Source organism: Myodes glareolus, chromosome 14 (genome assembly GCF_982192425.1).
Source record: "Myodes glareolus chromosome 14, mMyoGla1.1, whole genome shotgun sequence".
Lineage (NCBI taxonomy): Eukaryota > Metazoa > Chordata > Mammalia > Rodentia > Cricetidae > Myodes > Myodes glareolus.
Genome location: NC_142039.1, coordinates 47,718,571 through 47,744,576, shown reverse-complemented (window position 1 = coordinate 47,744,576; position 26,006 = coordinate 47,718,571). Strand labels below are relative to the sequence as shown.

General features: G+C 44.8%; 1 protein-coding gene across 3 annotated transcripts in view; it reads right to left on the bottom strand.

Annotated features, from left to right (window-relative positions):
- Nucleotides 1-4,284: 4,284 nt before the first annotated feature.
- Nucleotides 4,285-26,006, bottom strand: part of Dusp22 (dual specificity phosphatase 22) — a 53,721-nt gene continuing 31,999 nt past the window's right edge. Inside the window, exons 4-8 of one of the 3 annotated variants that reach the window (XM_048428105.3) lie at nt 21,219-21,268; nt 10,524-10,598; nt 7,601-7,772; nt 6,714-6,786; nt 4,285-4,814 (exon numbers count right to left, since the gene is read on the bottom strand). In XM_048428105.3, the coding sequence (XP_048284062.1) occupies nt 4,768-4,814; nt 6,714-6,786; nt 7,601-7,772; nt 10,524-10,598; nt 21,219-21,268 (417 nt within the window). In that variant the 3' untranslated portion in view covers nt 4,285-4,767. The other 2 variants (XM_048428104.3, XM_085699331.2) reach the window with 2 other exon arrangements.

The window sequence follows — 26,006 nt, the reverse complement described above, 5'->3', positions numbered from 1 at the left end:
GTAGGAGCTCTTCCTCAGGGACAAGGGCAAGTGCCAAAGCTTATGGCTGGGACTCTGAGAAACAGGACAGACTCTTGGCAGTTTTGGTAGAGGAAGTGGTATGGACATGGGGATCTGCCTGCAGCCCAGCAGAGGTGTCTTGCTGGAACAAGCAGACTTGCCTAGCAGGGGGAGATGGAGCCTCTGGGAGCCATGCAGCTCTTCCCTTCTGGAGTACAGTCCTGGCTGCTGCAGCAGCACTCGGGCCAGGGTACACAGCCAGGGCAGGGCAAGGTGAGTCCATGCCTACTGCACAGGCCTGCCCTACTTTGTTTCCTATGACTGTGACAAACACCACGATCAGAAGCAACTTGGGGAGGAAAGGGATTAGGTCATCTTACGGTTTGTTGTCCACCACCCTGAGAAGTCCGGACAGGAACTCAGGAGGCAAACTGCAGCAAAGACAACGGAGGAATGTTGCTTGCTTACTGGCTTGCTCTCCATGACTTGTTCAGTTTACTTTTTTGGGTTTTGATTTTTCTGCTGAGACAGGGTTTCTCTGTGTAACAGTCCTAGCTGTCCTGGAACTAGATCTTGTAGACAAGACTGGCCTCAAACTCATGAAGATCTGCTTGTCTCTGCCTCCCGAGTGCTGGGATTAAAGGGTGTTACTTTCTTATATTCCCAGGACCATGTGTCCAGGGCTTGCATCACCCATGGTGACCTGGGCCCTCCCACATTAATCAAGAAAATGTCCCACAGAATTACTTCCACGATAATCTATCTGATGGAGGAATTTTCTCGAATGAGGTACTTTCTTTCCAGGTGACATCATCCTCTGTGGAGCTGGCAAATGGAACCAGCACAGAAGCCCAGTGACCAAGTTGATCTCCCAGGAGTTCTGACAATGAGAGAGAGAGAGGCTGGGCAGGAAACAAAAATCAATCTTTTAGAAAGTAAGTATTTCCTTCCCCCAAATTAGAAAATTGGAGACTGACTTGTACATTAAGGTGAATGAGTCTGGCTCTGGGGACCATGTTCTGGGTGGGTGGACAAGCTGTTTGCACACAAGCAAGCCTCCTTGGAGATCTATCAGTTTCTTCCTTAGCATCCCCTACATCTAACTGAACACGGCAGAGGCACACTGCCATGCTGTGCAGGAGACAATACTAAAGTACCAGTGTTGAGAGCACGCTCCCAGAGAGCAGGCAGGTCCCTAAGCCCAACCCCCCCACCCCCAGCCACTCAGTTCCTGTCTCACCTGGTTTGCCTCAACTCCAGTCTCCTTGCTTGCTTGACCTGGCTCAGGGTGCCAGCTTCCCTCACCTGGATGGTGGCCACAGCTGCCTCCGCAGGGGCCTCCCGTCCATTCTCAACAACACCAGAGTGTGAAGTGAAAGTCTCTTAGACTGAGCGACAGATGGCAGAGACACGGAATGCTGGAGATCCAGAGCCAAAGTCATCTTGGGCTCTCTTTAGTCCCATAGTAGTTATTTATTGGCCACCTCTATATCTGGCATCTATCGATCAGGCGAAACATCTGGATTAAATTGACTTAGCAGATCCATGGTGTCTATCACCTCAAAGCTAAGACTATCACTGGATACCATCTGAGACCTACAGCAGTGGTCGCCCCACTTTACTGAGACCTGCACATCTGATACCACTGCTAACGGGTTTGGTATATGCACTAATTTGACTTTCATTTTTTTTAAACTACAAAACAGCATTAATGTAACTGACTTCAGGGTGGAACATGTCATTCAGAACATCCTGAACCTGTTCTTGAGCCCATGAACACTCTAATCTGGGTCAGAATAAACTATTTCACATTTCATTTGTGTGGGGCAAACGCGTTTTTTCATTGTGCGGTGAAGTATGAGCCCATTGGCTGAAGGAGCGGAAGGTGCTCCCGCAGCAGTGCGGACACTAGAGAGCCTTCCATGTGCACACAGGTCACAGACCTGCTTATCCGGCTCCATTCAATGAGTTCCTGCAGTGTCCAGGGAACTAATCTATAGCCCTTAGCTCCTTGTGATGCTCCCAGTTCAGGATTAAGTCACAGAAGGTGAGAAGAAGACAGTGAGAAGCGTTGGGGTCGTGGGACCTCTGCAAGCGACAACTGGCTGCCACCACAGTTTGACTGTATGTAACTTAAAAAAATGTGAAACCCACAATGTTCCCAAATCCAACATGGTTGAGCATTGGTATTTTCCACAAATGAAAAATCCCAGACTTGATATCTCAAGCAAAAAGCAACAGTCAAAATGCAGATGTGCTGGCAATAATGAAAAAAAAAACCTACCTACAGACTCTGTAGGTCATGTCTACATACTCAAGTTCATATGAAGCAAATATTTTTAGATTTATGGAGGGCCCTGTGCCTAAGATAGTTCATGATGCTCATGAAAATGTTCTAATCAGTGAACCACCCCAAATCCAAACCAGTTCCAGTTGCTAGCATTTCAGGGAAGGGTCAAGCCTATACCAGCACTAGACTGGTCGGGCCAGGCCTTTCATAGCCTGGTTTACAGTTCCTCACTACGGCCTGTGCTCTGCTGCTTTCTAGTCGCTGGGGATGGCTCACATGTGGTTCCCAATCCCGAGCTCTCACACCTTCACAACACACTCACTGTGACGTAGATGCCAGGTCTCAAATGAGGCTGCAGTGCTTTCAAGATGCCTTCCCTTAGCCCTCTGGCCCCCCTAAATGGGAATAGTGTTTCTCCTCCTGCATGACACCAAGGGCAGGTGTACTGCCTCTACCCTGGTGTGAAATAATCTTTTTGTACACTGTAAAGATGTGCCATTCTGATTGGTTTAATAAAATGATGAATGGCCAATAGCTAGGCAGTATTTTCAGGCACACAGGATGCTGGGAAGAAGGTGGGAGTCACCAGCCAGATGGAGAGGAACCAGCATGGACACTACAAAGGTAATAAAGCCACAAGACAAAAGGTAGATTGATTAAAACAATGGGTTAATTTAAGTTGTAAGAGCTAGTTAGTAACAAGCCTAAGTTATTGGCACAGTTTTTTATAATTAATAAGTCTCCATGTCAATATTGGGGCGTGGTGGTCCTGATGAAAAGGTCCCACTACACTGCCCCACTGTTTGGCCATCACTACCCCAGTTTACTGTTCTGGTGCCCAGCTGTGGTGAAGACAGATGCATCAGGTCAGTGAAGCAATGAGGTGGATCCTGTGTCCCTCTGTGAACAGTGATGTTGAGGGTGGGCTGCAATACATCTGTGTTGCAAAAAACCAGCCCAAGAACTGCACTGGACCATGACCCACCCAATCTTACAAGCCAAAGTCCCATGTATGTGTACAGATCCCAGGTCTCATCTTCAGCATCTTGTTCTACCTTCAAGTACTCGGTTTGGTCATGAAGAGAAAGTGCTTGGGCTTCTTGTCTAACCACATCAATGCCCTCTTAGGGCAGGGAGCTTCCAGATAAAAACAGTATGACTGAAACCCAGGAACTCACCATGAGGGTAACTATAGGTTTCAGGTTTGAGCCTTCAGGGAGTGAAATACTTCCTTTTCTAAGCTTAGAAAGTGGAGGAGTTGGTATTAGCATCAGATGTGGTTACATGGCGAGGGACAGCCAGGAAGGGACGTCAGGCTACAGGTGCTATTGGCTCAGGCAGGCTGGGTCTGTGGCCCACGAACCTGTTTTCCTGCTGTGTTTTCTTTCCCCTATGTAGGCATGACAGTTCTCCTGGGACTGTGGTGGGGCCTGGCTTCTGCTGTCTCAGTGTCCCCACAGTCTCACAGCTGGTTTGGGAGCCATGCCCAAGGCTCCCAATATCACCTGCCTTTCCTTTAAGTTAACCCTCACCAGATTTAGACAAAAAAATTCAGGAGTTGGCCTTAAATTGTTCAGTGAGTTTTGTGACCCTTCATAGTAAGAGCTGAAAATGAATTTGGAATGGGTTTGTGGACTGCCTGGACAATGTATCCCTGTGGTACATGCACTAACCAGAGAGACCAAATACTCAATCTTCATTTTGCAGGGCAAGTTTCACTTCTGCATCTGAATTTCTTTACACCCACAAATGATGAGGTTTTCTTTTTGGTGCCAGGGATAAAAGACAGAAGGTAAGGGCTTCACTCTGAGCGACACCTCCAGCCCCAACAATTCCAAGACATTTTTATTTATCTTTCAGTAATCAGACAGTGTGGTATGTGCCCCTCCTAATGCATGCTGCCAGTCTTCTGTGCCAAGACCAGGTGCACCGTGACCCTCCACAAACATACGTGACCTTCACATGTCACAGAATACACGGCACATGACATTAGACTTGGTTGACGTGCCCTTTATTGACAAACGTGAGCAGCTTTTGGTAATTCTGCCATGGAGAACAACGGCCATGGACGACATAACACACTGAGACATGTCTTGAGCTGGAGAACTTAACAGGAGGGCAGAGTTTGCACTGCACTTCCCAGGTGCCAGCCTTCCTCCCTGGGGAGTGTTCGTGAGAAGCAGTTACTTCACAAAACAGAATGGAGCAGTGTGATAGAGCTCTTGAGACTGTTGGGGAAGCATCCGTCGGGCGAAGGAACAACCACAGTAGTGGAGTTAAGGCAAATATTTTCTCTTGCTACAGAGTCTCCATAGTTCTTAATGTATTCCAACATGATTATACATGCTTTCAATTTAAAATGAAAAGACAAACAAGTTTACAAATTAGTACTGGACACTTAAAAATAATCTCTATGTCACTTGTCTTTTTGGCAGCACCAGCCTGAACTTTGCAATATGTCAGAAACTTCAGGTACATTACAGTCTTCTGAGAAAGGCCCAGTACTTCAGAATTCCCGGGGCAGCTGTGAAGAAAGAATGTTACTGGCAACAAAAGTTAAGACAGTTGAGAACCTACGGAATATGTGTAGCTGTTCACACATGTGTACACATATTTAGGCTTCACTTTACCGCCTACTGTTCTGCTTGTCTTTCTCTCTCCAGCGCCAGGGCCTCACGTCCACTCCGTGGCGCTCTGGCAGCTCTCCCCTCTGCTTTCCTAGCCAGCAGACATACTCCTTTCTAAAACACGTTGTTTTAGTGGAAGATGCTGAGTTAGTTCACGGATACCTCATCTCACTACACACACACACACACACACACACACACGGAGAGTTGGCTACCATACTTTTCCTGGGCCCCAAAGGGCTCAAATTTGACATGCTCTACACACAGAGAAAGCTTGTTTTTCTTATTCGAGGGCTCTTTTGGTGATGGAATTCAGAGAAACCAGGTGGCAGCATCTTTGTAGGGAGAGGCTGAGTGTATTCAGTCATTCATACGGATCTGCGTGCTTAAGGAATATGAGTTGGCATAACAGACTAGACCGTGCATAGTTTCTTGGGGTGCCTACTGCCACAAACTTCAAGCTGAGGAGTTCTCATGGCCAGAATCTGGGGTTTGACCCACTAGAAAACCTCATGGAAGTCCAAATTGAAAATTTTAAATAGCTCAATGACATAAATGTCTTTCTCTTTGGTTTCAAAAACAAAAGCAACATAACTATCATTTTTAACTATGAAGCAGAATTGACAGGGATACCAAAGCAACCCTAGCCTTAAAGAAGAAAGGAAGAGAGAAATAAATCTAGTGAGGTAGCTGAGGTCAAAGGTCACGTCCACAGCCTATACCAGTGAGCTCAGGAAGCACTCAGGCATTTTAGAACACAAACCGCTATGGTGTTTAATAACTGTTCTTCCTTCCCAATTGCTGCAGGTCCATGCAAACCTGAGATGGGGTCCCTGCACATGAGGCCAACCAGAGGCTGGAGTGTGTAAAAGCAAACGGGGGCAGGTCAGACCTCTGGTGCAGGGTTACTGTGGCTAAGGTCCTCCTTGTCACCATCAACTCAAATGACACTGCTCCCAGACAGAGCAGGCACCAAGTGACACTAAGGGATATGACTGGCTGGCAAGTAGAGGATGGTGGAAAGCTGCAGGGAACTAGGGCCTGATACACCCAGCAAGCCCAGGGCAAGTCTCTGAAGTCCCCTACCCTGTCCCTCCAGACATAATTTGCAGGGATCATGTCACCCTACTTCCTCTGCACCATCTCAGGTTCCGGAACACCACTGTTTCCAGCTGCTCATGTCTGAATTCTCACTCATCACAGGTGCAGGCTGTTACTTGGTGAGTAATTTTTCAGAGGCCAAGTTCAAATGACTTCCATGTGGCCATTCCAATTCTGGTGGCAGGGGATTTATAACTCTCAGCACTATGAACACTCAGTTCTCACATGCCGAGACACCTTTCCAAGTATCCCCTTTTCCAATGCATACATTTGTAGGCACATAGGCACACTCTTACACACATGCATGCACATACACACTCTTGCACGCATACAATAAAATACACTGCAGCCCAGCAGCATCCTAGGCACAGCAAGCTCAGGTGAGGCCAAGATTGGGCGAAGATGGGCAGAGTGAAAAGGCCTTGAGCAGGGCAGGGTAAGGTTGCTGGGGAAGGAGCCCTGAGTGGTCCACCTCGCTGTGACCTCCTTTTGTAGTCCTCAGAGGCAGTAGCCAGTAACCAGGCACACCAGCCTAAAGGCAACCCAGAAGACCCGTAGCAGGAAGGAAAACACCAGATCTCGCTGTTAGGTCTCTGTCGTGTAGCTATTGTAGGTCAGAGGAGACAGGGCTGAGAAGCTGCTCCACCGCCTGGTGCTAGGCCGGGGCTCCATGCGCCCTTGCTCTTTATATTTACCCAGAATACTTTTGGCTTCTTCTGCATCTCGCAAAGGGTTCTCTCCATATTCTTCTTTCAGCCACTGACGATACTGGAAGAGTTGGAAACAAATCCCAAATGTCACACACACACACACACACACACACACACACACACACACACACACAAATGCACAGTGACTTCACTTCTTAAGCAATGGTGAAGTTTCCGCATATAAGCATGGAAATAAAAGGGCATCAGTTAATCATAGCTTTGCAGTTGACAGCCAATGAAGCAAGAGAAAGAGCTGTTCCTTCAACAGTCTGAGCTCAAGATGTGAAAATCTGCTGAACTATCCATCAATTTAGCAGATTTTGAGCAGTTACTGTCTGCTGCTAAGGAATCTAAAATGCATGCAAGAAAAATGTGTTCTTGTGCCATCTGCCTGTGACAGCCAGGACTGATGAAAAGAATTCAGGGAGAAAACAGCATGAGCTAAGGTTTGCAGTTCAGAATCACTGCATAGAAAGGTGACCCCATTTACGCCAGCCGAAAATCTGATACTTGAGTTACCATAACTAGTATGGGAAATACCCCCTTCCACTCTCATTTGGTTGCTTATAACTCTAATAGCTCAAAGGCTGAGATATGAAAAAGAAAAATAAGAAGAAAGTAGGCCAAACCAGGAAATGCTAACTATACCCAGAGGGAGAAACAAGCAGATATGGAGAAACTGGCACAGCAAAGTGGCAAAGCTGCCATGCAGGAGCACAGAGCATGCAGGAAAACTCCCCACAAAGATGCAGGGAAACCTTGGGCCTGACAACATCTGTGGGCCTTTCAGTTCCAGTATCACAATTCTCAAAGGGTGAGGCATGGCCCAGGGTGGCTGACTACATTTGAAAAACTCCCCAAGGAACACTCACCTGGTGCACTTCATATTTCTCAAACTCCTGTAGCTGCCTTTGGAAGCCCAGGTTGGGATTGGCACAGGACCTCCCAGCTCGAACGGTGTGCAAGGCATCTTCCCAACCAAAGTCGGTGACAGTCATGATGTATGCGATCACTAGTGTCACACTCCTGGAGACCCCAGCCAAGCTGTAAAACCGAGATAGCTACGTGTTGCAAGGACCGTTTAGGAACTGCTGATCCACCCCATCCATCCAAACAAAGGACCTCATTGCAGAAAGTCTGTCTGCCCTGAGGCTGTCACAGAAGCAGACAAGGGTTTACCAGAGAATTACTCAGAAATACACCAAGAACTTTGCTCTACTCCAGTTCTACTGGATCTTAACCATTCTATAGGCATCTCGGCCTCATTGTCCACGGTTTTTCTATAGGATACAGCCTGGATATTTTCTATTTCCTTGGGCACTAATGTAACTGGAGCATGGTGAGGGGCTTAGAGTTTCCAACCCTCTGCAACAATTTCACTCAAAACCTGAAGGCTTCATGGCTTGCTTAGCTACCATATATAATAAAGGGCAAGTCTATGACTTTTAAGGCTCACGAAAGGGCTGGGAATGCAGCTCAATGGTAGATCACTTGCCTAGCATGCTCAAGGTTTGGGTACCTATCTTCAACATGGACTACAGAAACCATTTCTAAACCTTAGTGTCAAGATTTGTTTTGCTCTAACCAGGCAGAGCACTGTGGTGGGCAGACTGAACTTAGAGGGTGATTGTTGGGTGGTTCATACCATCAAAGGGTTAATTTTAAATGCACATGCAATTTAAGACATAGAAGATTGTGCCTCCTCAGAGTTCTCTATCAATGAATGAACAGAGGGAAGCTTGAAGAATATTCTTGCTTTCTGAAAAATTGCAGATATACATAAATACATTAAACAGGAATTCTTAGAATATCAGGACTCGAATATTCTAGTGACAATAATAAACTTTCCTCTTAAGCACTATCTCATCACCAGGGCTTTTTATTAGAAACTGCAAGGGAATTTTAAACAAATATATCCTCTTAGGCTTGATATGAATTCACCAGAAGCCTAGAGAGACCCCAGGACTGGGGCTTCAGAATCTCCATCAAGTGTCTCTAACTGCACTCCCAAGGCTCTTTAAACTCAATGGAATGGAAGGTTGAAACAAATATCACTTGTATTGGTTATACTACCTGCTTTTTAAAACACTACAGCAAAAAAAGATACTGCACATTATTTAATGTCAAAACATAAATCTGTGTAAATCTGAAAAACACTATTCTTAAAGCTACGGAACCATCTCATGTCCTTTTCTTGCTTTTGTTCGTGGACTGCTGGCTCCCAGCATTTGGGTGGGCTCTCTGACCAACGCCAGCACAAGCTCCGAGAGTCACCATTGCACACTGCTTGTTCTGCAAGGGGGGGGAAGGAGTGCTTTCACTTAGTCAAAGACTCACACTTTCAGTTAATTAGTATCACACATCATTTAAGACAGAGGAGATATGATCAATCTCCATTTAAACTGTGACAGAGTGATGGCTCCAGAATATTGCAAGCTATTATCACTACCAAAGGTAATAATCACCTAGGACCTACCTGGTAAAAATCAGAGAAGTGTACAAACACTACGCTTGCTAATTATGATGGCTTGCCTTTCTTGTCCGTGTGTGTGTGTGTGTGTGTGTGTGTGTGTGTGTGTGTGTGTGTGTGTGCATGTACAGGTGACCTTTCTGACCATGGGTCACTAGTCTCAGGATTCACTGTGGATACCAGAATTCATGGTGTTCAAGGTATCATAAAGGGCACAGCACTGGGTGCCATCTGTGCATATCCTCCCAAACACTTTCATGCATTTCTAGGTGACACTGTAGCACACAGCAATGCAAATGCTGGCTAAGGATGAGAGAAACATGTACAGACTTGGTATAGACATACTTTTCCTGGATATTCCTGACTCATGGTTGCAATCATAGATTTGGAAGCAATGGATATGAAGTGCCGACTTTCCATTTATGATACAAAGTACAGCAGACTGAAGGTGGGTCCCTGTCAATAAAATACTTAATTCTCAGTCTGCTTGGATCACTTTAAAGTTCTAGAGACAAACACACACAACAAAAGCCCCAACCTGAAAGTGGAAAGGAAATATTTTGGTGTTATTATGTGGCTCTACACAGCCACAGTTGCTATCAGAGTCTGCAGGAGGAAGCAGGACTGTGGAATGGCCACCATGGCCACCATACGAGTTGACACATAAGATGCTGTTCTAATAAAATGTCAATCTGGTAATGACAGTGTTTTGTGTCTGCTAACCTTGACAACAACCCCTAGAAATTCTAGCAGTGACTGAAGCAAAAACTAAAGCGAAACCAGTCAGTTTTCTTTCTGCTAAAGGAAACAAGGACCACGGCAGAACAGGCAGCAGTGCAGTGTGCTGAGATCCAGACTCTACTGACTGCTGTGAGGACACGAACTGGTTAACCACATAGAGGAAGTGTGGCAATTTGAATAAAAAAGGCCCTTATAGGCTCATAGATTTAAATTCTTGGTACCCACCTGGTGGAACAGTTTGAGAAGGACTAGGAAGCATGCCTTGTTGGAGGAGGAGTCACTGGGGGTGACAGTGACTCTGTCTGGGTGCCATTCCAGTTGGCTCTCTGCCTCGTGCCTGTGGATCAAATCATAAGCTTCCCTTTGCTGCTCCAGCACCATGGCTTCCTGCCTGCTGCCATGCTCCTCACCATGACGGTTATGGACTCTACCTTTCTGCAACCATGAGCCCCCAGTTAAACGCTTTATTTCTAAGTTGTGTGGGTCATAGTATTTTATTACAGCATTATAAAGGCAACCTAGATAAAAAGACGCCAACTAGAAAGCAAACTTAAGATAACATTATCAAGAGACAGCACACCTACCAGTGCACCAGACAGCCCTCACCCTGCAGTCGGCACTCGTGGATGAACTTGATGCTTTCTTTAAAATGTCTTGTCCTATGCACAAAAGAAGTGAAAAGTGACATTTACTACATATCATCTGATGAAAAGAAACATCTAGGATTTCCTAAGATGTCTTAGAGCAGTGGCTCTCAGCCTTCTTAATACAGACCCTTTAATACAGTTCCTCATGTTGCGGTAACCCCCATCCATAAAATTATTTTCATTGAGACTTCATAACTGTAATTTTGCTACTGTTATCAATCATAATGTAAATACCTATATTTTCTGATGGTCTTAGGTTACTCCTGTGAAAGGGTCTTTTGACCCCAAAGCGGTCATGACCCACAGGTGACAACCGCTGTCTTAGATTCTGCCCCATCTAGAGCTGGACCATACTGGGACCAGGGCTATCTAAGCCTTGGACATAGGCACAGTGAGGCTTAAAGGCCTCCAATCATCAGCATATTCCAGATTTTATCTTCAAGGCATCCCTGAATCACGTGGTTGCTGCTGACAGACACATGGAGTTCTTGTTTAACTTCTTATTTCATCTGCCTCTCACATTGGCTGTGAACACTGCATAGCCTCAGATCTCAAATAAAAGATCTCCTGGAAAGCTTAGAGACACTGGCTGTAATGACCTCCCTAGAGACCTCCCTGGCCATTCTCATCACTGGACCTATAGGAAAAGGATAGCTTAGTTTCAACCCATTCTGCCACTGTGTGTGGCCTTAGAAGCATGACTTAGAAAGCAAGGATGATGGCTCACAGAGGTGACATGGTAAAATATCAGTAAGCTTTGTAAACTCTGCAGTTTGCAATGATGGTGAATGTGCTACAGCTCTTTCTTCTGACCCTTATATGTTGGGTCCCTTCTTTTCTGTGCACTTGTTCAGCATACAACTATTCAGGAGACCACGGTCAGGTTCCCTGGCAGCTGCACTGGAGCATGGGCCAGGCAAAAGTTGCGATGGGTAGGCTCAGAACCTTTTACCAGGTGTATTCTACCTTCAGGTGGTTTCTAAATCACTGAGACCCCCAAAGCTGCCTATGTGCCCCATTTGTTTCTCCATAAGCACTGAGTACTGGCCATTTACCAGAGATTATGAAAGGCTGAGGGACAGCTGGTGTCAGGTGCCTGGCCAACAGAGAATGGCACTACCAGAAGGTGTGCCCTTGTTGGAGTACGTGTGGTCTTGTTGGAAGAAGTGTGTCAGTGTGGAAACCAGCTTTGAGGGCTCATATATGCTCAATCACATCCAGTGTGAGTGTTTACTTCCTGTTGCCTACAGATCAAGATTAGAAGTCTTAGCTCCTTCTCCAGCACCAAGTCTGCCTGCATGCCACCATGCTTCTCACCAAGATGATAATGAACTAAACTTTTGAAACTATAAGCCAGCTCCAATGAAATGTTTTCTTTACAAGAGTTCTTGTGTTATGTCTCTTCACAGCTAAGACAGAAGTAAATACCAGGGGCAATTTCTGTGATAGGCCAGACCATGCTTTTGTTAAGAAGTATGTGGATGAAAGAATGTGGACTTTGGGAGTTTGGATTGGAAACACTGCTATATCCTTTAAGTGGGGCTTAATGGGTCATCCTCAAAAGAACATGGAAGATGGTGCTGAGGGTGAACCCAACTGTGTGGACCTGGCTCAAAAGGTTTCAGAGGATTAGAATTTTAGTTTGTGGCCTAGAGACTAGTTCTTGTGATATTTTGGATAAGAATGTGGCTGCTTTTTGCTATTGTTTGTAAAGTCTGCTTGAGGCTAAATTAAGAGTTTTGAATTGATACATGACATAGCATAGCATAGCACAGCACAGCACAGCACAGCACAGCACAGCATACCAGTTTCTGATAATTTCCCAGGGAAAAGACTTCTAGATGTAAACATAGGGTTCAGAGAACCACAGTCTTGTTCCCAAATGACCAAAAGCAGGCACAAATAAATATGTCTTTACTAAAACTGTACACCTGACAAAACTACTAATCAGAAGCCCAGTGCAGTATCTGGTAGGAGGGGAAGGTACAGAAACAATCTAACAGCTGGTGGGGAGGGTGTCTCCAGGCATGGTGCATGTGTTGGAGGACCGAAGCAGGAGGGCAGAGCCTCCCAAGTTACAGTTCAAACCAGGGCATCCCTGACACTGTTCTGACACCATAGCAAAGCAGGCTAAGTACAGCGACTCGGTTTTGGGCAGCACAATGCTCAGGTTCCGAGAATATTCTGCTTCTGCCAGCTGTGGCCACAGAGAAAGAACAAAGAAAGAAAGAAAGGAAGGAAGGAAGGAAGGAAGGAAGGAAGGAAAAGGGGGAAGGGAGGGAAGGTTATGGGAGAGGATTTCTGCAAAGGTTGCTCTTTCTGACAAAAGAAATGTGTCATGTCTAGCCTCCAACCAGAAAGCTACAAAAGTCACATTAAGAGCTGTAGCAGAAGCACAGAACTCCAGGGTAAAGTGCAGCAAGGGAAGCCAGGTTCTCACAGGATGACAGTTTTGGCGCCAGCCCTGGGAGTACCACTCAGGCTTCTCCACACCATCTCTCCCTGAGACACCATTAGATTCAGTCTACTTACAGCCAAATGCACCCTCTCATATCAGAAACTAGCTCAAGAATTAAAAAAGTCCAAGCCACCTCACCTAGGCCGGAAGTGTCCTGTTATGGCTAGTTTTATGCCAATTTGACACAGGCTAGAGTCTTCGGCAAAGGGAACTTCAACTGAGAAAAATGTCCTCACCAGATTGGCCTGTGGGCAAACCTGTAGTCTAGTTTCTTGACTGATGATTGACATGGGAAGGCCTAGCTCACTGTGGGCAGTGCTACTCCTGGGCAGGTTGTCCTGTGTGTTATACAAAAGCAGGCTGAGCAAGTCATGAGGAGCAAACCAGTAAGCTGTGTTCCCCCACGATCTCTGCATCAGTTCCTGCCCTGACTTTCAAGGATGATGAACAAGCTGTAAGACAACATAAACCCTTTCCTCCCCAAGTTGCTTTTGGTCTTGATCTTTTATTGAGGCAATAAAATCCTAACCAAGGCATAGACCCAAGCTGCAATGTGCCTCATGGCTTATATAGAGGTGTCCATTCTCCTTGCAGTAGATAGGGGCTTGACAGGCTAGCCTGACTCTAAAGTCCCTGCAGAGCAGATGGCAATTCCTCTGTCCACCCAGGCTGCTCCCACTGTAGTTGTCAGGAGTGTGCAGTTCTCTCCTAGCTACAGGTTCTGCTTCTTGGTAGGGAACCACTGGTCTATAAGCACAAAAAAGGAAAAGAGTACCAGAGAGAGCCACAAAAGCAAAACCAGAAAGCAATAAATGAGTGCCACTCAGATGGAGGAAGAGGTCGCAGACCCCTCAGAACAGTCTGCCCGAGCACAGTGGGGCAAAGCCAGTAAAACTCCTCTGAGTGCACACAGGACTTGGAGTCTTCAGGGAGGGGTTGTTCTACAGACTCAGAGGGCAGGTCAATTTTTCTACTGAGGCCACCCTGGCAGCAACTTCTTAAATCTGTTTTTCACACCTGCATGTCACAGACTCATGCATTATGAAATCAGGCTTCCTATGTACTGTGACGTAGAACCCGGATTCAAGAGTTAACCTTGCCACAATGGACTGAACAATACTCAAACCTGCACCAAGCTCACAACAGTGTGTTAAGGAGCCTTGAGAGGCCTGGGGAGGTGGCCTCACTTATTCCTCCCAAATAGCATTTCCTTCCTTTGGTTTGCATGTCTGCATGTGACAGGTGCTAAATCAAGGGCAGCATACAGGATGCTGTTATTGGCCACCACTGTGCTGGGGGTACAGACTATGGAGCTGCAGGGCAAGCGTCTGTAACTGGGACACCGGCTGTCTCAGTCTGAGAGCACAATGATGCCCACAGAGATGATGGAACACTCCACCCTGAGACTTGACTCAGACACAAAATCAGGCACTGGGCCAAGCCAGACAGACATTCCTAGAAATGCCTTTTACAAGAAAGACCAGGAGGTGGGCTGGCCCAGTGCTGCTCTGGTTTAAAACTGGGTGATGCAGACAGAGGTGTGTGTGTGTTGGGGGGGGGTTATTTCCAGGGAAAAATGACATAAATCCAAGCTCTGGTCACTAAACTCCCTCCTCCACAGTGGGAAATACCCACAGTCTGGGTTCTTTCTTTTCTGCTGCAGTGTGAAGCAGAAGCACACATCTGCAGCACCATCCCACCACATGCTGTTTACATGAACTCCAGTTCCCTCTTTGCGCTCCTCAAAGCAGTTAGCCTTGAGGCTAACTTGGCTGGCAGTTAGCCTTCACTTCCATACAAAGATTGCCACAGGCCTGTCTGCAGAAGGAAGTGTGTCTACAGGTGTATACTCATCCAGCAGTGCCAACAGCCTAAGAGAACAGCTCAGGGAGGAGAGGAGCTCTGGTAGAGAGATGTTCTTTATGTGGATTAACCATGGGTTCCAGGGGTTGCAAATTGTCCTCTTACTTCTCACTGACCAGTACCTCAATCACTCTCCATTTCAGAAGCTAAGAGTGACCAGGTCAATAAAAGATGATAGATGGAGCAAGTTACCACATGACTCTCTGTGGAGACTTCCTACTGTTCTAAGACCCATGATCTTAGATGCCATGATCCTGAGTGTGATTTGACAGTCCTTAGGTTCAGCCCTTTTGATGTGGGATTTCCCTTTGTATGCTGTGATTACCATTAATGAATAAAAAAACTGCTTTGGACCTATAGCAAGGCAAAACTTAACTAGGTGGAAAAAACTAAATTGAATGCTGGGAGAAAGAAGGGCGGAGTCAGAGAGAAGCCATGCAGCCCCACCAGAAACCAGATGCCAGAACTTTACTCGTAAGCCACAGTCACATGGCAATACACAGATTAACAAGAAATTGGTTAAATTAATATGTAAGAGTTAGCCAATAAGAAGCTAGAGTTAATGGGTCAAGCAGTGATTTAAATAATACAGTTTCTGTGTGATTATTTTGGTTCTGGGTGGCAGGGACTAACAAGCAGCTCCCTACAATACCCTTTGCTTACTTGAGTTGGAGACCAGTGACCTGGCCACCTGGAATGGTGGTGGGTCTTACTACAAAGAGAGTGGTATCAAATGAGGTTGTGCTGACAACAAAGGCCACAGACATACACAATGTTTCTCCTCACCCAGTGAGTCCAAATGTGTGAAGAGAAAATCCCAGCAAAGACAAGCACTTTATAGTCCCCCCCCAACACTTTTTTTTTTTTTTAAAGAAAGATGTTGATAACTCTATGATGGGATAGTCTTCCTGGGACGAAATTGGTCCAGACACCCCAGGATCCCATGTCCATCTCTCAGCTAGATCTCTGAAGGTAATGCCCCCGAATTAAACACAGACAACTCACACTTGTAACAGTGACTCCCAAACTTTATGCTTAGGAACTGCCGCCATTACACAAGAATTGGAGGATATGTATATCACACTTTTCATTTTACTAGATACATCCATTTAAAAAGATAGCTTAAAAACAAACACATCTCTCTACCCTTTAAGACAGAATCATTTCACAAAAGAAGAGTTTAATTCAAGAGTAACAAGGACAGTATGAGACCCGAGGACTCTGATGGCTACTGTAGCAAACACTGATTGTATCTTTTTCAGAGATCTCCATTTACCCCAGGAGCAGGAGCACATTACTGAGTGAGTGATGCAAAGACCTCAAGAACCATCTGGACACACAGCTACAGTGGTGCAAGGGCTCATCTACCTCTGATCTCTAAAAGCTGCTCAGAAACAATAGAAAAACGGCAAATAAAGAAAAATGGGAATACAGACAATGTCAGCTACACATAGACAACACAGACAAGATGTGAACAAAGCCCAGAGCATTCCCTGATGCCCCTACAGAGCTCCGTGTAGCGCTCATGCTCACCTCTCCACAAAATCTCAAGAAACACCGCACCCACTTGGTTCTGAAGCCACAGAACACCAGCACCTACTGTAATGACGCAATGCTATAGATTCCAGAGCCTACGACAGAGCTCCCTCAGACTTTGCAGAAAAGGAAAGAATTACCAACTTAGTGATGTCTGACTACAAACACCAACTTACTGTGTAATGAAAATAGAATAAGCAAATCCAAGTGAATACATATCTAAGCGCCTATTTTCTAAACACATTAGCATTCCTTACTTTGAATACAGAGAGGATACAATATTATTTTTACAAGTACTAAGGAATTAATAAAATACCCAATTTCATAATCACCTTAATACTCTAAATCTCCAAGGAGATGAGCAGATTATTAAGTGAGAAGGTTAAAATAACTTGCTTTAGAGAAACCATAGAGAAAACAAATGCAAATGGGTTTGCAAACCTTCATGTACTAAGCCTTGGCACTGGCCACTTGACACACATGCACAGCAATGTGCAAACACTCACTCTGGCATATCTCTTATGACAACGTCATGCAAAACATACCACACTAGGGTTATGGGGTTATTGGGACACAGAGAATTTGAACTTTTATATTTCCTGACTTGGGCAGAATAGGTGGCTGGGGGAACTAAGCTAAAATTTTGTGTTAATGTTATCTCAAACCAGGTTTCTGCATTTTAAGTTCATGGAAGGTCAGATGGGGGAGATTCTCTAGGATTAAGGCCAAGACAGAAAACCAACTTTTCTGAAGTTCACAGCAAGTGGCTACAAGGTGACTGAAGTGTCAAAGGCCACACACTTCTTACTAAGCAAAGTAGCCAGAATTCCTGCTGTTTGGGACTTTGCAGAAAAAGAAATATTTAATCTTTATCTTACCAGATAGGGTAAGCACTGAGTATGTCCCCAGTCCAAGATTTAGGAAATAAAGCATTTCATCCAAAGTTGAAAATTATTTTTAAACCAGTATCTAAGTTTAAAACACTAAGCAGTGCAGACTTCCAGGATTTGTTCTGTCATTGAAGAGAGGGAACAGGCACAAGAAGTTAATGTGGTCAGACGGAAGATTGTCGTTGATAGCTGTCTGGGTTACCAATTGCAAGTTTTACAAACTACTCAAGTTTTTCTCTTGCCTTATTTTTTTTTTTGCCCAAAACATTAAGAATATTTATCTTGGTTTGGAGAGATTGCTCAGTGGTAAGAGCATTGGCTGATCTTCTGAAAGACATGGGTTCAATTCCCAGTCCCTACATGGAAGCTAGCAACTCTAGTTCCAGGGGATTCAAAACCATCTTTTAGCCTCTGTGGGTATTGCATGTACCTTGGACACAGGCAAAATACTCATATACATAAAATTAAAATAAATCTTTTCTTTAAAAGATCTATTTAAATAAGAAAGGAGACTGATCTCCTGGCCATCCACATTAGTCAATGACACAGAAATTGAACTCCTTGTATTTAGTGAGTAGTAACACAGAAAACCCTAAACAAGTTAGATCATACAGAGGTAAGCATTCCAACTGCCAACTTAAGGTGAATCACTTGATTCTACCATGGAGTCACACTTACTGTTACAGTCTGAATGCTACCTCTTCTAATGTGTTTATTGGAACCTTAGTTCCTATATCTGGCAATACTGGGAGACAGGCCAGGTGTAAGTGTCTAGGTCATGGACACAGAGCCTCCACGAATGTCTCAAGCACCTGGTCCTTTCACCTCTTCTACACATATACTCACTCCTTTTGTCTTTCCACCATAGTATTAGGAAGCAGCACAAGTCTCTCAACAGATATGGCCACCTAATTTTGGACTTTAAGCTTCCTGAACTGTGGGATAAAACTTATTTGTTTTCTGTATTAATTACCCAGTCTCAGATGTTCTGTTATAGCACAACAGAAAAGAGATGAAGACACTCAACCACCTTTACTGGCAACAGATAAACAAAACTTATCATCAAAACTTATTTCTACAATCATTCCTGTAACTCTGAAGACATTCAGCATAGTAGATAGATCCATACTTCTCAAAGTGCCAAGAAGTCACAGAGATATGCTCATGGGCATAACTGCCTCTCTGAACCCTAGAGATGAATGTTTTCAGACAAGAGAACATAAGCGTAGACTAGTTAAATGATTTGCCCACAGTAGATGAGACTGCATTGTCTTGTTCACTGGTCTACAATGCAGGACTGTCAGCACTTGTGTTAGATCACTGTTATGGAAGGTGAAGGCGGCACTTAGCTCCTAGAAAAGATAAAATCTTATAGCTGCTCAAAGACCAGGGGCCATGTATCCTGGCAGCACATACCCAGGATAGCTTCCAGCTTGATTCCTGCCAATCAGGTATTGACACATTCAATAGCATGGTTGAATCGTGGTTAGAGATGAGAGCAAAGCAATCATTCCAAAAATAGTCACCAAAACAAGGGCAGAAGATTGCTGTGGTCTTCGGAGAAAGGCAGCGCCTCACTTCCTTCCGCAGGGACCATGCCCTTCCAACCACTTCTGTTTCTTGACACGACTGGTAACCAAGGAAGTTCTCTAAAGTTGCTGCTTCTCCTTCCAGGGTAGGCTACTACTTTGTTTTCCTAGTAAAATCTTGCCTCTCTCTTTATCACTTTTAAAGTCTCACCTCTCTGTGATTTATCAAGAGTCGGGGTAGAAACAACCCCTGGCCTGGGCAGAACAAGCTTGGACCAACTTCCCATTTATGCAGTGCTTTCCTGGTCTAACTCTATTTCCACAGTCCCCTGTCCCCTGTCTGACTCTCCACTGAACTGTAGACCTACCCTGCCCCTCTTGGAACAGGGAGGTCTTATAAAGTTACAGCCTGATCCATGATTTCTCAGTTCTCTGGCAGTGAAGACTTATGGATGGCTGATATTCCAGCAACTTTTAAAGAAGACTGTCAGTCGAGACAGAAACTATAAGTATGTTGTCTGCCCCACTGACAAAGAAGATCTGTATACACCAGCACTCGTTTATAATGGAAGATGAACCCTGTGGTCCTTCAGACTTAACAATACTATTTGAATCTGGGGCACTTTTGATGAAATAGTAACATATAGTTCAAGGAGAGCTGTCATGCTGGCCCCCAATATCCTGGCCAAGACAGCCAGAAGCCAGGTTCAGTGGGATGAGTAAAGTAATGGAGTTCCTAGCATCTCAGTCTGCAAGGATCAAATGCAGGCCTGAGGGAACTATCACCTATTCATGCTAGGCCTCAGTTGGGACCAAGGGCTTGCTGCATTTGTAACTGGGTCTCCAGTGCTCCATCCCATCCTACTGAGGCTGCACCACTGGTCAATGTGGATGCTGTCATTGAGGTGAGCTACAACTGTGAATCCCTCTTAAACGGTTAAAATGACAAAGAAGACCCCGTGAGAAAGGCTGGTGGGTCAACATGTTTCTGCACAAGCCTGAACCCTGGATTAGATCCCTGGAGTCCAGAATGAAAATAGAAAACTGACTCCTGGAAGTTGTCCTTTGATCTCCCAAGTTTATAGCATGGCACACACAAGCCCACACTCACGCCTGTATGTTAAACACATACACACATATACACAAATAAAGCATAGGCATATATTTTGGAAGGAAGAAAGATAAACAGGACTAAAGTGATGTCAAAGGTTTATACAGTTATGACAACACAATGCACTGGCAAACAAGAGAGAGCAGGTCACTCTGATAGGCCAGGCTTGAGGTCTAGACCGTCCTGCAGGGGAAAGGACACAGACACTGGCTCTGCAGCTGGTTCCAGCAGAAGAGCTCTCAGGGCAGAGGACGCACATAGACTGCTGTGACAGCGTGAAGGCATGGGTGAGAAATATCTTGGGAATTTTTATAGTTAGCATGTATATTTTTACATATAATAACCACATTTTAGATATATTAGATTAATAAAATATTAGAATCAATTTAACGCGCCTGTTTCTTTACTTGGGTATCAGTTGACCTTCAAGTACTTCCACTTCTGCTAAGACAGTCTCTCATTTGGCCTAGGATTTCACTGTGCAGGTCAGACAATCTTGCCTATGAGTTTCCAGAGATTTGCCAACACCTTCCATTTTATGTAGGCTCTGGAGATCAGAGCTCAGGTCCTCATGCTTGCAAGATAAATATTTTACTAAGCCATCTTCTCTACACTACAGGTGTGTGTGTGCATGTGTATGTGTGTGTGTGTGTGTGTGTGTGCGCGCGCGCGCGCGTGCGTGCGCTGTGCATGCACATGAGTACATGTATGTGGAGACTAGAGGTAGATGGCCAGTGTTTTCTCCATCATCCCCAACCTCATTTTTTTTTTTAATCTGGGGCTCAATAATTTGGCTAGAGTAGCTGAGCAATGAGCTCTGAAGATCAGTTTATCTCTAGGTCCCCAGCACTGAGGTTATAGACATGTGCCTGTGTTAGTTTTTACATGGGTGCTGGGGTTCGAACCCGGGTCCTCAGGCTTGCCCAGCAGGCACTTTACTGATTGGCCCATCTCTCTAGATTTCAAGTCTTCTTAGGGGACACCCAGCCTTCATGTTTCGCAGTAGGACTGGAAAATAACTCCATCTACAGTTTGCAGTGGCCTACCCAGTTAGGATTCCTGCAGACTCACGTCCTCCACCTCAGGATGGTAGCTATGCAAGGACAGTAGCAGCTCCACAGACGCGCACAAGGTTTACTTATTTCCTTCAGAATCCCACATTTGCTTTCCCGTTGGCCCAAGAACTGCTGGGACACACACTGCACTTGTTCTTAATTTCTCCCAATAACACAGAAAAAAACTTACAGGTTTTGAGATGGTGAGTCCGCTGCTGGAATGCACAGGTATTTAACTCCCTGTAGAAGGATAAAAAATATATATACACATATAAATAAAACTAAAAAAAGATGCTACACAGGGGAGTAAAGACTTAAAAGGAACCATTTCCTTAGGTCAAAAAACAAGAAAATAAAAAAGGAGAAGTTTCTAATCATCTTTTGTTGCCAAGGAACCGAGGAAAAACTCTTTAATTCGGGTTCCTGATTCTTTTCCATGGGCATCTCAATATTCATGCTTTGGCTTGCAAGCAGCATATATAACAAATTTAGACAACATTTGAGGGACTGAAAACAGGAGCTGAGCACTTCAGTGTTGAAGTTCACAGCTCACCTTAACGTTCGCTCTCATACTGTGTGTCCTTGGGATCCCGAGTCTCCCCAGAGGAGGCACTCTTGCCTATGCCTTAAGAACGGCTGAGAACTGCAATGTACTGCCATAGCCTTCTATGTCATTTTAGTGTTATAAGAACTGCAATTCCACTACTAGGCCTTTGAAACCTGAAAACAAAGTCGCTTGCTTTGTAGAATACCAAAGGCTTGTATAATAAACTACTATATTTATTTCCCCCTAATTTGAGGGAGAAAAACTACCAAAGGTAATGATTTAAAATCATGCTGAGCTGGAGTTTTATAAAAGAAACAACTGCTTTACTTTTCTACAGAAAAGACGGACATGGTAGTTCTAAAGTCTTCGGTGTCACTCAGCACAGAGCTTACCAACCTTGGCAATGGAGTGTGGTAAAGGACAGACGAACCATTCATGAGTTTTCTCTCATATCTGACAAATGTCACAGAATCTTGTCATTAAGTCCTGGACAGTCAGAGAGAAGAACTAACTAGTATGAGAAGTCGGCCTGATGTACAATAATGATGCAGAGGTAGCCAAGTTCCCTGGAGGGGAGGTTACAACACAACCTGCTTTGTAGATTTGCTTGAAGTCTTTCTGTAATTTTTAGTGTTCATCTGGTCCCCCGGGAGGTGTGCTGGAGCTGTAACTAGACAGTGCAGTACAGGCATCTGCCTACCCACCCTGATGCTCAGGCACAGGCTCAGGACCAGGCCCTCCAGGTCAGGTAAGCTGACAGAAGGCAGGGACAGAGTACAGCAACTCTGGCTTCTCTGGCACAGGTGGAGGCAGAATATGGGGAAAGTTGTATAATGAGAAAGCTGAGCTGGTCCTGGGACTTTAGCACAGAACCCATTTCTCCAGCTCTTACAAGTAAAACAGAAGCCTCCAGCTGCCTCTTAATCTGCCCCTTTCTGCTGACACTGGCTCAGAGTATGACATGCTGTCAGCAAATAAAAACCTGAAAGATACAACCCCCTTTCTTCCCATCTGCCATTATTGGGGGGATCATCAGGAAAAGACCCTCAAACATGAAGATTAATTTTCCCTCATCATTTCTGTGCAGCTTTTCAAACTTTGAAAAAAAGTATCAAATTATTTAATCAGGATTTGAAAGAGAAGTATTACATACAGCAGTTATTGTATCTTTTTGTACAGGATTGAGTCTTAGAGATGAATTTTACCTCTGTTTAGGCAAATAAGGGCATTTTACCCAAGAACAAATGTACTTTGCCAAGAGTGGAAGCTCACTGGCAGAAAAGGGAAGGGAGGCGGTGGGCTCTTCCATGTATGACTACACTTGCAGCCCACCGGCACCTTCTCTTCAGGTATCCTAGGCTCTTGAGGCTGTGTTATGCTGGGAACACTGACCAGTTATTTTAAGCATTTAAAGTTCTTCCAAACCTTATGGCATAATTTGAAAAGAAAGGAAGTACTTCTGCCAAAAAAGGTCCTTTCTGTCCTCTCTTCCACTGAGATGAACAAGCCTGCTCTCAAATACACACACCCATTGCTTCCTATAGCTGCCATGGGAATCTCTATTTCTCTTTCTCTCTCTCTCTCTCTCTCTCTCTCTCTCTCTCTCTCTCTCTCTCTCTCTCTCTCTCTCTCCCCCCTCCCTTTCTGTGGCTCTTGAGTGAAAGCAGGCAGTTAGGTGGTCAGGTCCAAACCCTGTGGAATCCTTCTTCCCACAAAGCTCCTCCATCCTCAGTGCAGTGCAGAAGTCCAGAGGACGGGGTTTTCAAGTGCACTACTGTCACCTCAACTTGGCAACTCCAGTCAGGCAAAGGGCTAAGTGGACCCTCCAGGACAGCACAAAAAAACCTACCTCTCTCAATGTTGATGGCTATCCACCACATTCTAGTAGAGTCTAAAGTCAGCCCTGTCTATTGAAGATAAACAAAAATAGAGACAATGAAAAGAAGGTTAGGTCAAACAGCGGTTGGCCTACTAAGAGTGTATACACCCGGGACACTTGTCATCAGGGTAAATACGAGTCATTGTGCTTCCTTTAGGTTGTGCTGGATAGGGAGGGCCAGATTCATGTGTCTGCCTGATGCACAGAAGGAAGTAAGCTTGGACCCACAAAGTAGAACCTGCCCAGTATTCAGGAAAATCTACCAGCCACAGGAAGCAAGTGGAAGGCATTCTCTCTGTGTGAGCCACAGGATAAGGAGTAACATGTTGTCATTCTAGGCTCCTTGCCCTCATAGCTGAGATGGGCAGGAAGCAGCTTCCCACTCACGTAACTTGCAAAGATGAACATGTGACTCTCAATTACATTTGAGTACTCTGTGCTGTTAAAGCACAGCAAAGAAAAAGACAAGACAGTGTAGCATCAAAGACTGTACATATAAGCACAAGAACGTTAACTTCCTGGACTGATGCCCATGGTAGGCATTCACTCCAGATCTGTAAAGATGGCGGGCGGCGTGAGAAGAGTGCAGGGTGAGGATGTGCTGGTAAGTACCATCAGGAAAGGGGGAGAGCTGGGTTTCAGGCCAGGCAAAGGGCACGCTGTCTACATACGCTCGAGTGACACTCAAAAAGAACATAAACCACTTCACTATGACCTACAATAAAAATATGCAAATCCAGTCATGGAAGGAGTCAAAACTGTCAAAAAGGCTTAGCTGTTTGCCCCCAAGAGCATATATTTATCGTGACTTAGTCATTAACAAAGCACAGATATCTTTGAGGCCACAAAAGGCAGAACTACAGCTACCTAAAGCAGGCGTCAGCTGCCTGCACATGTGCACAGCTTCTAACAGTTAGTTACTAATTCAGAAAGCAGCACTGAGACCCCTGTGCCACCAGAAAGCTGGGCTGACTTAAAATCACCCTTGGATTGATGTGTGGACTAGATGCTTCCTCTCTGACCTATACGGAGGATTGTACTCCGGAGAGCTTCACAGAGAGATGGATGGAGGGCAGCATGTATTTACTGACATTATGGAAAGAATAGCAAAAAGGAGGGTAAAAAAGAACTTAGAAAACTTCAACAATCTGAAAAAATCTACAAGTACTAAAAATAGCAACAATGTTTCCAGTAGTATGCCGTTTGCTACACATACATAGTAATAAAATTGCTTTTCTGTTCCTTGAAATAAGATGCTTACAGAATGAGGAAAACTAAAACACTGAGCCCTTTCTATGGTGTTTCAGAATAGTGGGCTGGTGGGAAGCCAGTTAGCACTTCTGGAGCTATTAAATATCAAGTCACAACTGTTCAAACCACAGAGCAGTTAGTTTCATGTTGTACTGAAACACAGAAATAGTTAGTGATCGACCTGAGCTTCAAGGGTCACAGTTCCTATAGAAACGCTGGAAGAGCTATTTCTTTGCCCGGTGTGGCCTTCTGAGCGGCAGCAGCAGCAATACGGATGAAGTGAGCATTACAATAATGAGACAAGGGAAGGTGCAAACACTCTGCCCACAGTGAATGACTGCGTCTGTTGGATATTCACCACTCCAGGGTCCACATGGTGCAAACATCAGAAAACCCAGGGCAGAAGTAAAAGAGTTACACGGGATCTGCTCTAAGAAGCTTCCTGCTGAAATTATTGTATTTGGGTTTTGAAATTACGTCAATAGACAATACTGGGTCAAGAAGAAAGTTCAGAGAAAAATTACATCAACAGACATCACTGGGGAAGAAGAAAGTTCAGAAAGCATACCAGAGGCTTGATCTGAATAAGCCAGAACTGTCATATTCTCAAAAGTTCCACAGTTTTTCAGTTTTCTGTTTCAGCAAGTATAACAACCACTAAAAGGTAGGGTTTTTGTCTTTCTTTGGACCGAAACTAAAAATCACACTTAAAATGATAGACCTGAGAAGCAGGGCCAAGCTTCTGATCACAAAACTAGGAAAGAGGGCAAGCTCTTCCTTGTTTCAAATGTGATTTCTAAAACTACCAGACACCCAGACAGCAGAGTCTGCTGAGAATCCAGTGACCTGTTTTCAGAAGATGCAGCTGAGCAGAGCCATGCTCTTTCTCACAAGGACGCTAAGATGAAGCATTTAGGAACAGAGCCCTGTCTCACATCTACAGCAAATGGCCGGACCCTGAGGGCATTACAGACAACATATAGGATCTTCCTTACACAGGAGCTAAAGCTGTTCTTCTCATATGAGAGGCCTAGTGGATATTAGAACCCAGGCAGGCAGTGGGGTGGAAGGATGTGAAGAAGACTGACAATGGTAAAGGGGATGTCGGAGACAATGACTCCAGAGTTTGGCAGGGAAACAAATGTGGCAATGGCAGAGAGAATGGAGGTGACATAAGCTGCTTGTATGATTATTGTACATTATATAAATGTGGCAAAATATGCATAAATGCTATGTACCTGTTTTAAATAAAATAACACAACTAAATCCTTGTCGAAATATTAAAAACAGACGCAAGAGAG